At 45.9% G+C, this 13,264-nt stretch overlaps 1 protein-coding gene across 1 annotated transcript; it reads left to right on the top strand.

Annotated features, from left to right (window-relative positions):
- Nucleotides 1–1,063: 1,063 nt before the first annotated feature.
- LOC146175646 (uncharacterized) lies at nucleotides 1,064–5,170 on the top strand. The gene is made up of 3 exons (XM_084580853.1): nucleotides 1,064–1,273; nucleotides 1,803–1,913; nucleotides 5,084–5,170. Exons 1-3 carry the CDS (start codon nucleotides 1,064–1,066, stop codon nucleotides 5,168–5,170), a joined length of 408 nt encoding a protein of 135 aa, XP_084436979.1.
- The last annotated feature ends 8,094 nt before the right edge of the window (nucleotides 5,171–13,264 follow it).

A 13,264-nucleotide genomic window follows, 5' to 3' on the forward strand; every position in this document is an offset into this window, starting at 1 on the left:
ACATTGCAAACTGTTCGGCAATACGCCAAGATTTCTGCAAAAACCATATGTCCACCTTAGACTGAGTAATGAGTCCATAGACCCCTAGATATTGCCTTTTTATCAGTTCTCTTTAGTGCAAATAAAATGTTACTGTGTCAACGTATACGGCCGGACTTTGATTTAGAAACTAACCGTGAAAATGTTAAGCAGAACTGGACTCAAGAGGCACTTCACGGAACTGTAAAATTCTCCAGAAAAATCTTCAGGCACAGCATCTTTTGATCGACTGCGTCTTCTTGTTCTCATAATGTTAAATAGCCACTTATTGCCGAATAGCCGTCCTCTGAGAGCGGCTTCACAAGGGAGACGAAGCGCGCCACACCCATCAGCATCAGAGGCTTAGGAGGAAGCGGAAAACAGTAATACAAGATAAGATAAGAAGTTTATTCAGAAATGTAAAATTTTTTTAGGAGAATGGCGAAAATAAAGGCAGTGAAATACCAAACGAAGCGGCATTCTTAATCCCCATCTCCAAAATTTGGGACATGCTTAAAATGGTTGACAGTATACAGAACATTAAAATTGTACACAAAGCCCAGTTCATGAAGTGTTGAAGCACATTATTTCAAAATAAAACAAAATGTAAGCACAATGTAAACATTATGCAAATTCAATGCGATAAAAAGATGCAATGAAATCATTGATATGCACAGCATTACGGTAATCTTTACATGACAGTCCCTCACTGCAGCATTTAGCGGGAATATCAAACAGAAAATGTCTGCAGTGTGACACGAGAAGTGTCACAACAACCTCTTCTACCACCATCGTCATCTCCATCTGTGTTTCCCGAAGGATTCTTTAGAAGGCTTCCGATATATTCCGACGCGAATTTTGTAAAGCTAGTCACCTTGTAACAGCTGCTGCGCTGTCAGTCGCTGCACACTTCTTCGTGGTCGTGCCACAATATCCGCATTTTGTTTTCCCTTTCGTGGCAGCTTGAGCTAAGTAGGCTGAACAAGCGTCGCTCGGCCGCAGTTGTACACGCGCTGCGCGAATCTGAAGGGTGACTGGCGACGTCATGAAGGGACACGGTTGGCTCCTCTCGATCGTCGTGGCCCTGACGGCTTCGTCCGGCGTTGTGTACGGGCAGTGGGGTCCAGGCTGGGTTCGCGTGCCACCAGACCAGTTCTTCAACTACACGGAACTCGCCCAACAGGCAGCGTTTGATGCGTCCGCAGACAACACGCATCTCTACCACATCGTCAAAATCTTATCAATAAGGACTAGGGTGAGTGCTTCGCTTTGCATGTGGCTGGGTCCTTCGGTAAATTTAGCGGTCATAGAATATCCCCCTAAATTTCAAAGAGAAGAAGAAGCCTCTAGTACACATAGCCACCAACGTCGCTTAAGGGGCAAAACGTCGTCGTTTTAACGGTTCGTTGTAAATCGATGTAAGGAGTTTCCGTATTGCAGGGCAGATATCCGGGATGGCGGATATGAAACCGTCCACCTGTAGAAGAAATTCCTTTAAAGCTAGTCATACTGGACTGCAGAATCATACAGATATGGATAGTTTATTGACGTTAAGCTGAGAATGTGGTACACTGAAAAAAAATATAACGCAGATCAGGAGCCATTCAGACTCGGACTCTACGCAATTCGCGTGCGTTTTTTCCTGGCGTATACCTCACAGTAATCAGCTGAAATTGACGAGACTGTGCGACTTGACGTGTGTGGAGAAAAAAGAGCGGCCGGGTTGGGTTGCTTGAGTACAGCAGCCCTGTTCTCACCTTTCCCCGCCTTATTCCGATGCGCAGCCGGGAGCGAACCGATCCCACACCCGGCTGAAGGTGAAACTGGTCGAATCCGTGTGCCTAACCAAGGACGGCAACCGTCCGCCTGAGCTGTGCCCACCGAGGTCCCGAGTGGTAAGATGCACCCCCCCCCTCCCCCTCCCTCTATAGCTGTTTTGCTGTTGCCTGTCAGGCTTGTCCAGGAAATCTAGTCAATTGTTTCTAGTTTGCCCAGCTGCCACAATATGCTGAATGGCGTGCACGTGTTCGCTACATGCGGCTGAACTTCTACGACCGTTGGTGTGAGCGCAGCGGCTATTGCCTTATTAGTCGTACTTTGTAGCCAGCAGGAAGAGATGCAGGTTACGATGATGACCACCTTCGCATAGGATATCTCGTCACCCCCACTTTCCTTTCCCTATGATAACAAGTTTAGGATCTCATCGAGCTATTGGCGCAGTTCGCTACTGACGGACGACAGATGGTGCTAATTGTTAATGTGCACAAATGCACGAGAAAACTAATATGCAGATACTGTCGATGCGCGGACGCAGACATGCAAATAATTCGCAGAGAACAAAATGCCACAGTGACCCCCTTGTCTGCCTGTGCCCGTAAATGCGCATTTGTGGTGTACCCACACATCTGCCGCAGTGGGTCGATGGTTAAGGCGTTCAGCTACCGAACCAGAATGCCGAGGTTCGAACCTGGTTGAGGCGGCTGCGTTTCGATGGAGGTGAAATGCATAAGCCGTCCGTGTGCTGCATGCGATGTGAGCGCACGCTCAAGATCCCCGAGTGGTCGAAATTATTATGGAGCTCTACTACGGCACTTCCTTTTATTCCTCCATTCCCACCTTCCCCCACGGCATGGCTGAGGGCAACTGAGATGTGAGACAATTATTGAGCCTTTCACATCCTCAAAAACTGTTTCCGTTTTCATTTGTACCATCACGAGAACAATTACAGACTAGCCTGGCAATGTAAATAGCGGTGTGTTCCAGCGCTATAAATCAGCAAATACAGCTGATTCAGCTTACTTGGTCATATTCAAAGGACCGTATTTGCTCGATTTTAGGCAACTCCCTTTTTTTTACAATCACGATGGCCAAAATTGCGGGGAGGGGGGGGGGGGGGAGGGGCTGTATAGAATTCAAAAATATAAATTAAAGCCTCATCCGCCCCCTGCTTTTTACCGGAAATTTCTCGACGAGACGGGCACAAGGAATAATTTATTTGGAAAACCAGCTTGCCAAGCATCTTCGGCAGACGTACACGATCACAGCTCAGTTCACTTAAACTTTAATCTGTAGGCAGCCCTCTAAAAACAAGCTCGATAATCTGCTCTCAAACGATACCAGCATAAGCAACGCGAGCCCTTGATACGCGTGAAACTTGCCGAGCGCCACCGACACTGCAGGCCTATCTGACAACACGCTGATAGAGTAATCGGGGTCGCTTTCAGGCGGTTTTTGGCGTTCTGTGCCGTCACCTGTTATGCAGTGCCGGAACACAGTAACGCATGAAGCTGAAGATCACATCTAAAGCCTTTAATCAATATAAATAAACAGTCAAAAACGGAATAATTTTGGGAGACTCTACTCTTGAGCTCACGCCCTGAGACTCAGCTAGGTGTAATCCGGTTGGCCGAACACGCCACCCGGGTCCAAGGACTCAAGGCCATCGTGTAGGCGGATAGGTTGACGCCTATCCTGTATCTGTCGGAGATTATTACCACCACCACCACCACGGCACGGACGCCATGCTAGGTCGGTAATCTGGCAGATCTAGTTCGACGACCGAGTGAGCAAGCGAGCTTGGCGGCCTTGGATACGCGTTATTCTATGCAAAAAAGGGGTGCATAGATCCGCATGCAAATTTTGTTTTCCCAAAAATTTCTTTGCAAAATTAGGGGGGCTTAGACTCGTGAAAGTACGGTATGTCGGCTAGCACTTGTGAAGGCTTGCTCTTTCAAACGCATGGTTTCTTACTCAGGCGTTCCATGTAGATTAGATTGGTTTATAGGAGATAAAAAGCGCGGTATCTGTTAAACTTCTCTATGGACAGCTGAACTGCGTCGGTAGGAGGGAGTAACATGGGGAGGAAAGAAGAGATAAAGAGGTATCGTACTGGAGGTCCCTGGAGCAATTTCGACCACCTGGGGATTTTTGAGGTGCAATGCCATCGCACAGTACACGGACACCCTTGCGTTTCGCCTCTACCCAATCGCGGCCGCCGATGTCGGGTTCGAATCCGGGTATTCCGACTCAGTAGGCGAGCTAGCGCCATAAACTGAGCCACAGCGGTGGGTAACCGCCTTACTTAAATACCTGCATTGTGACCATTGGCTTCATTCAGACAGATAGACAGAGCTTGGCTAAATCCGGGATTTAAAGCCTTAGCGTCAATGCACTAAAATAGACACGAACGAATAGGAAGAGACGAAACAAATCAACCACTTACAGACCGGACCTAAGTAGCCCAACTTTCTTCTTTCAGTATCCTGTCATGCTGTTCTGTTTGATTTGTCGATAAGAAGTGAAACGGCCTCTCGATGAAAGCGCACTAGTGCACCTCCATCGAGCGGCCGTGGCAGAGAGTCTCGAACAATCTGGACGAGAAAGAGCAGCACACTTTTTGTTCCAGGCAGGCTGGCGTTCTGCCCCGCTCAAAGTGTGAAATTTTCAAATTGCCTGATTAAACCGAATCCACTGGTTAATCCAGCCACTTCTTTACTGCATTGTTAAGTCGTGGATGAAGTTGCAGTGAGCATTATCTCGAAAATAGTTCATTGGCCATTGTTTGGTATCATGGGGTTAAAAGTGCCAAAGTGTTGCTGTGCTGGGCTTATTCAGTGGGTTGAGGAAGTTGACGCTTACCGTGTTGGACGTAAAAACAAACAGGGGAAGATTAAAATACAAAAAAATCTTTCTGGGCATGGACCTGAATTACATCTCTGATGATATCGCCTGGTTTCACCCGCAATTCCGGACAAAGTAAAAGACTACACCAAAGGCGCTGTCTACATTTAGTACGAGATTGCTTGGCGCGGTTTTGGCTTGCACGTCTGCAGGCAATTCCCACGTCATGATATACACTTCTATATATGCTCCAATAACCCATATATGATCTGTATACTGTTGAAAGTTTCTATCTTTGCTAAAGCAACACTTTACTTAGCTGCAAGCTTTACTCTCGCTGACAAGAAATAAGCTCCGAAAATGTAACAAAAAATTGGTTGTTTTCGTCCAAGGAAAAGGAAAACCGTTTTCCAGAATGATTATTTTTGTCTTATATTTCCTAAAGCCTATTCGGGAGTGCAAGCTGGACGTCATCCATTCAACGTTTTTCTCAAAGGCCATGTGTGCTTACCTGGAATGCAAGAGACCGTAAGTGCATATGCCCCTTTTATGGCGTTCTTTAAGTCCCCTATCCTGGCTATGTGCTCCATAAAAATGAGAACGTCATAGAAATATGCATCCTCTAGAAAATAAAACGTCCCGGTGACTGCTGACTAGGGGGATATAACATCAAGAGCTCGGGCTATTCTTGCACTGTGCCATGATCATCTGTCATGGCTGTGCATAAAAAAAAAAAAAAATCCCCAGATTTTGTAATTCGATTGGAAAATGTTTACTACCAGTTTTGAGTCCTATGTGGGCGCTATACTAGGCGGCTCTTGGCCACCTTGTGAGTCCTCTCAGTGGCTTGGACTTGTGTGAACAGATCTCAGCTAGCCAGTATATCCTCCCACTGCTCTAGAGAAGGGACTGGTAGTAAGTCCGCCGTTGGTCTCGTCTATCTGCAGCTCCATAGAATGTGATCATAATCGGCTACCTCACCGCCTTCTTTGCAAGTTGCATTGTATTTAGTTAGGTACATGTGCACGCCTTGGGTAGCCCCAGGGCTTCTTTATATGCCTGCCTTAAGATTCCTTCTATTTTGTACTTTTCCTCCAGCCCTAGCTGCAGGTAGAGTGGTTTGGGGATGGCATACACTATTCTGCTTATCACAAAAGCTTGAACCATTCGGCGCAAATCTTTTGTATGGTTTCCATAAAAGGTCCGTCACCTTGTCCACCATTTTCTGAGTGATTTAATTGTGCGTATTCAGAATTTCCATCATCGCATAGTTTTCGTACTTTCGAGTTCGCGTTGAATGACTGACAGGTTTCTATGCGCCAGCGTGGCCGAGAAAAGCTTAGGTTTGTGCCCCCCCCCCCCCCCTTTCCTTTTATTTCTAGAGGGGTATACGCGGCGTAGTCGGTTCATTAGACCTTGTCCCTTGCCTCTTGGAGCATGATTTCGTCCAGTGTGTCCTTGCTTCTTTAAATGTGTGCCTGTAGGTTCCCTCTCTTCGAGTGGAAGACTGTTACACTGCCAGATTCTAATAAGCCAGGCCGAAGCACTGAAATATGCCAGCGTTTTTGTTCATGTGTTCTTGATCACCTCTTTTTCAATATCTGCAATTACACTTTTCTCCGGCAGCCAATAATTAAAGTTTAGCTAATTGATCTTTACAATGAATTAAGTCAGTAGTACTGTAAAAAAGTGCTTCTGGTTAGGTCACGCAGCTCTCAAAAACCATCAGTAGGTTTCACTGTGTTAGCACACGCGACCATTTTAAAACTTGCTTAAATTTAGCTGGGACATCCGGTATACTGTATAGTGACCCGGTCGCACCACGTGAATGCGACATCTAGTCAATGCAAGGCTTTTTAAACTTTCTGTGGTAGAAAAGTATATAATTATGAAGAGTCTACATTCTACAACTGCGTATATATACAGACCTGGCTAACGACCTCCGTTCTGATCGTTCCTTAGCAGAGGTCTGCATAGCAACTTTCCTATAGTTTTGTGGCGTCAAAGTACACTTATTTTGTAGGCGACGATGATGCCTATCCCATGTTTGTCGTTTGCAGGCACCATTAGATGCAAACGGCATATTTCAAGGAAATGCTACCCCACAGAAGGTGAGTGTTATTATTTTTTTTTCCGAGCTCAGCTCTAATGCACCCGTTCGGCGGTTGGGCCGTGTTGCCGTCGATGCAGTTTCCGATGTAATCGAGCTAAAGAGGGTCACGAGCCACGAGAGAGCCACAAGCCAAAGATAATTTCTCAGAAGAAGGGAAAGAAGAGCCATAACCTTTGTAGCGCTAGTTTTAGCTAGGATACCTGAGACGTGGCCCGCTGGGCAAAGTTCGGGTGGTGGTTGGTGATATGCCACGGTCGCGAATTACGTTGGCCAACATATAGTGGCATCACTCTTGGCGAGCAGAGGGCGGGCATCACGGAGGCTGGCATCAACCAGCACTATATATATATATATATATATATATATATATATATTTATTTATTTAGAGGAGGAGGAGGAATCAACATTTATTAAGCCCGAAATAATTCGGTGGTGCATGCTTGCACCAGACGGGGTGGTTCCCTAGTTGCGGGACCCATATGTTTCCAGCAGCTCCTGGCCCCTGTCTGTCAGTGCGAGCTGGATCGATAGGGCGGGGCTGGACAACAAGGTCTCCCATCGCTCAAGGGGTTGGGGATTGGGGGTGTTGGCGGGAAGGGGAGGAGGGGGGGTTTTGAGTTGTTTGCATTCTGCCAAAACGTGCGGCAGGGTGCCCTTTTCTTTTTTACAAAAAGGACAGAGCATGTCGTGTTCCGCAGGGTACATGCGGCTCATCAATACGGGATGCGCAAGCGATCCCGCCTGCGCTCGGCGCAGGATCGTCTGTTGTTGCCTGGTGAGCTTGGGGTGCGGTTCTGGCAGTCTGCACCTTTCCTCTCGGTACATGCTTGTAATTTCCCGAAAGCTGGTAACCGGATGCGGTAGCTCTTCCGGCTCGTTCTCGCCCCGGATTGACATTTCTCGGGCATGGTAGTCTGCGATGATGTTGCCTGCTACCTGCGAGTGAGCCGGGACCCACACGAGCTCTATAGCTCTTCCCGGAGGCTTGCACTTGGATAGAATGGCTCGGGCCGCGGAGGATATTACCCCTCTGCGGAAGCTTCTGTAGGCTGTCTTTGAGTCAGTGACCACGGTGTCCACGCTCGGCTGTGCGAGTGCGAGGGCCATGGCCGCTTCTTCTGCAACTGCGGCGTCTGTTGTCTTTATGGACGCGCTGACGATCAGCCTGTCTTTTGACGTAACCACCACTGCTGCACGGTCACTGTGTTTTCGGAGCGAGGCGTCCGCGTAGAGGACCCTGGGGTTCTCTTCCAGCTTTCGGGCTATGGCTTTGGCCCGCGCGGTGCGCCTCTCGTCGTCCTTGCCCGGCGTCATGTTCCGGGGAAGGGGTTTGGTCTGAATGGCCGTCTTCCAGTCTTCCGGAAGGGCTTCCTTGAGGGGTACTGGCTCAATCTGCCATCCTATCTTGCGTAAGACGGCTCGTCCGTGTTTCGTATGACTGAGCCGGATTCTCTGATTAGAGAGGTGGGCTTCAATGAGCTCCTCCACCGTGTTGAGGAGCTCATTGAAGCCCACCTCTCTAATCGCAGCACTCAAATTTCGCACCAAGTGATGTCTTAATCGTCCTCAGAATTTTTAACATGTGTGAAAGAAAGAATTGTGCAACCTGGCCGACAAGTGGTTACGGTTTTTGAACCAGGTAAATAGAACAATTTTATTGTGGTAAACTTCCGTGTAAAAAAAAAATAGTTATGAAAGAGTTTCCGGTTATTTAATGACAAACAAGTGAATGGTGCAGCTGTATGTCGTCGATACGGCTGCGTGAACTCCACATGACAGCCGGGTGCAGCACAGATGTGGCTATTAGCAATGACCTAGGCGAGAATGGCAGCTAATTATCAGGATGCAGATACTGTGCAACCGACAAAAATAAAACAAAGCACGAAAACGACACTGCCAGTGCAACTAGGCTTGCAAGTTTTTATAATTGGCAAACTGAATGCCAAGCCACGTGTAGAGAAAAAAACACCTAAACATTCAATTTTTTATTATTCCAGCATTATTCTATAATAACACACTGCCCGTGGTACGGTATTCCTGTCTTATTTCACTCTTAGCTGTTTTCAGTGATTTTACTTTTTTGAAAATGACCATTGTAAATTACACTACATGCAAATTTTATGAATGATCAGTGGTTGACAGGGTGGGGTAATAAAATAAAGATTACGGTACATGCCTGTGTCATAGTATATAGTTATGGTACAGATTTCCCCGAGTACCGACTATCCCATAGGGAAACCACCTGCCATCCTTATTTTTCCTAATTGGGAAAAGTATCACGACTTCCTTCGAACGTTGGATCTATAAGACATTAATAGGGTGATCAAGCCTTTCATCAGTGTTTGCGCCAAGCAAACAGCAAGCAATTGCTATTTTTAAGCAGTGAAGCAGTGAAATATACCCTGAAAAGATATTTATGGCCACATTCCAATGCAACAAATCTGTAAAATGGGTATTTGTGAGTATTCTCAAGTCAAATTTAAAACCATCGTATGGAGCGTATAATTAAAAATAATTAAAGAAAACTGCTAATCACGACCGCTTGCTGTCGTTAAGAGCGACTCCTCAACGCGATTTCTTAGCCGCCCATGCCTGCTAACGTAAGGTGGACACTTTGAGAGTGTCCTCTCAATAGTGCTCCCAAGAGACATTGGAAAGACGGGGCGGGATGCCGGGGCGCCGTCGCGAGCTCCCCCCTGTTGACCTTTGTGGATCTGAGGGGGGAGGGGGAAGATAAAGAGCATCATTTTTTGATCACCAACATCTTTGATGATAATGAACACAACTTAGACATTGTTCGTGCGCGTTCGTGCGCGTTTTTTTGTCCCGTTCAACTTGTTGCAGGACATCGTACCATCCGCAGAAATGGAAACACTGATTGGTCGAGTTTAGGTGTCAGCTCGGGCATCTGGAACACGAGAGGTTTAGAGAAGTAAGTCCGCCAGTGGGACAGACAACATTAGTAAGTGGGCGTCACTGAGAGGGGCATTTATGCCGCAGAGGAATCACGTTTAATCTTGACGGTGGTTGTAACGATGAGGAATGCGTAACCAATTTTTTAACTCCTCAGACCGCTTCATCTTTCAGGTCTCAGAAATCTCCTGAAATTTTATATAATAGGCTAAGCGACGCATACAGTTCTCAGTTCGCTCGTCGAATGGGTATCTAGTGCACCACCTGACCAGTAAAATAAAGAGTAAACGAGGATCGCGAAGTATATGTGGCTCGTTATAACATACGTACGAAGGAAGCCAGTGACCATCGAATCCAAAGAAGCATACGGAAGAAGGCTTTTTTTTCTTTTTTTATATGTATATTATGGTACTACTCGTGGTTCAAATCCCATCGCGATGCGTTGTGGTTTTGTTTTCTTGTAGTTCCATATCAGTTATCATATAGTCATAAAATGATTAGAATATAATTTCACGCTGATAAAAAGCAGAAACATAACAAAGACCAAAACTAACGTTTCCCTGTGCTATCCTGGCTTTCGGTGGCTATTGGCTTCCTTTATAGAGTGAGATAGAGAGTTATTTAACCGAAAAAAAAAATTGAAGCACAAATATCATGCCAACAAAACGTCCTTTTTATGAATTCGCCATACTCTCTATTCAAGTGCATTTTTAACAACAAAAACTTTAAAATATATATCGATAGAATCTAAAGCGGCTAGCCATGTATTGTTTGCATATTAGGGTTCAAGTGGAAGTCACCAACTTGATCAAATCACGCTTACGGTGGCGACAAAGGACAGAGGATGGTGGCCTTTGCCACCAGCAGGGAATCTCCCGATGGACCGTCACTAACATCTCTCCTTAAAGAAATAATAAAGCTACTTCAACAACTTGAAAATGAACCTGTATTTTGCATGCATCATATAGGCCACAAAAACTCTTAAAACGCGGGTGGTTTTTGCTTGCATAGCAGCAAGCCTAGGCTATGGGAAATTGAGGAAAGCTTGGTCTAGAATTATCCATGTTGGAAAAATTAGGGCTGGGGTGGCCCTTACCCCATCGGTGACGTGCCGATGGGGCTCTCAAGAAGACGCAGTGTCAAGAACATGCCCTAAGTGTCCGAGCCCGGCCACCGAGATGGATTTTCGCCACCTTTTATGGACATGCCTTGAATGCAGTCATCAATAAAGCTGCAATCAGCAAAAAATGCCTCAAATACGCGTGCATTATTGTACTATTTCTCAAACAATTATTTCAGCAGCTTGGAAAACAATACTTTTTTTTTTCTTTGGAATATATACAGAGAGCATTTATTTATTCTTTTTTCGCGCGCATCGTTCTGGTTGGCTCAGATCGCCGACGGAGGCGCGATTATACAAACTACACACGGGCATTGTATAGGCATGGAGCCTTATCAGCCAAACTGTACTCATCTATAACAATCGGTCGGAATGCGGTCTGCTGGTGCTTGTGGCTGCCCGAGCGGTTAACGCCAGCACCTTTTAGACGCGCAGTAGAACGATTCCAGCGCCATTGTGGGGGAATTGGCGAATTGGACGCTGCCTAGCAGCTTGTCCACAGTGACACGCGTTTCCTTTAACAAGTTTTGCTCGCATTCAACTTGCAATACATCGTTCTTGCAGACATATATCGATTACCTGACCCTTTCTTTAGATAAATTTGCAAAAGATTATTACCACATGAGCCGGAAACCAACGCTTCGTTTGTTAGCGTTAGCAGTATAGTATACTATACTGCTAACGCTCATATGGTAATAATCTGTTGCAAATTTATCTAAAGAAAGGGTCAGGTGATCGATCGATGTCTTCGAGAACGATGTATGGTAAGACGGCAAGAAGACATAATGCAGATAACTTTACAGTTGACAGCGGCTGTAACGAGCAAGCAACATCAAGCAAGTAATGTAGTTTCCCGTGCACAGAACACTTCCACTGTTTACTCCAAACAAACACTCCCGTTGCGAGCAACCTTACCTCATTGCTCGAGTCACAAGGTCTCCTGAGCCAAATATAGTTGAATGTGAAAATATCAAATTGATTTACTAAACGACCATTATATGTAGAGACTATACAGGAATTAATGTGGGAACTTCTAAAATATTTGCAGCAGGTACTCAACAAGCAAAACTTGAGAGAATGCGACAGAACCGAATTCGTTTGCTAGAAGAACATTAAAAGTACAGACTGCAGTACTTAATGAATCTTCGAAATATTTGCAATATGAACTCACATATATTACTGTGAATCATTGCTGCATTGTCACTACCACGCGACTATATCTTAATAAATTCTGTCATTGAGTTGGTTAGGTCTAATTAAAATTCCGAATGTTTTTATTTTTCTTTTTGAGTAGTTATAGGATAATTTTTGACTTCTGGGCAAGAAATAGTTTCATTGTTCTAAGATGTACTTCTACTGTGCAATTATGCACAAGCTGAAGCTGAGAAAAACGTCGTCGTATCAGAAAACCGGCTGTCGCCGCGAGGACTGTGCATAGAAGAAGCAGAAGAGGAAGGACCGGAATAAGGCGCGGTGTGCCACGTAAGTCAAGCTGTCATTTCAGACATTTTAATTGCGCTCCTAGTTATGTATATATATCCCGCCATGATCACACAATGACTCCTGTCCCGGATTCCGACACCCTAACATGCAAACGAGGACGGCTGGATTTTGGAATTGATAGAAACGGCGCGGAAACGGGACACGAAAGGGCACTTAAAGGCATAACGCTGGCTTCCAACTGCTTATTTCGTGATATTACCGCATATATAGTGACATATAGTGACACCTATTGCAACAGGACGTGTGCTTTTGTGCGCCTCTTGTCCTGTCTTCGCGCTATTTTTGTCGAGGCCAGCTTAGGCCTATATGGGGCTGACTGTGGGGAGCGACACGACGTCTCGCTTCGTAGAGTGACGGACTTCACACTAGGATGGGCACATACGTGATACGCATATAGGGCTTGCCCTACAGATCCGAGGTGGGAGGTCCTTTAGGGACTGCTACATTATCTCTCCACAAGGAACATTTTGAACTACACTAGACAGTATACATTACAAATTCAAGCACCGTGGCGCTATTTCTAGGCCAGTATGTATAAGTGTGCGCTATCCACTATCCATGAACTAGCTACATCGCGTAGTTGAGAGCAGTCCTCCTTGGCTTGTTGCGTGAGTGGGAATGCCGTAAGAGAGGAAAACTCCGATCGGACGCTCGGGCTGCTTACGCGCAGACTTTCTGGCTGTCAGTCACATTCCACGCTCTCTTCTGACCGACTGTCTTTATTCTGTGGTTATTGTGGCAAGGTCCTCTTTCATAGAAGGACGGTGCAACAGTTATCTGACCGAAAATAACGGGGTTATAAAGAGGCTCTTGTTCCCCGAGTTCTCATCTTATCGCACAATGAGGTCCACGAATGCTCCAATAACCTTGTTGCCACGAGGATAGAGATTAGAGGGCTACTGTTGGCTTCTGAAGGCAGTCCCTTTTTGCTTAGGATATGGGACCCAAAATGACGCTTCATGTCCATGCTACGTTTT

The sequence above is a fragment of the Amblyomma maculatum genome, chromosome 10, assembly GCF_055883805.1.
Source record: "Amblyomma maculatum isolate TAMU_Amacu chromosome 10, ASM5588380v1, whole genome shotgun sequence".
Lineage (NCBI taxonomy): Eukaryota > Metazoa > Arthropoda > Arachnida > Ixodida > Ixodidae > Amblyomma > Amblyomma maculatum.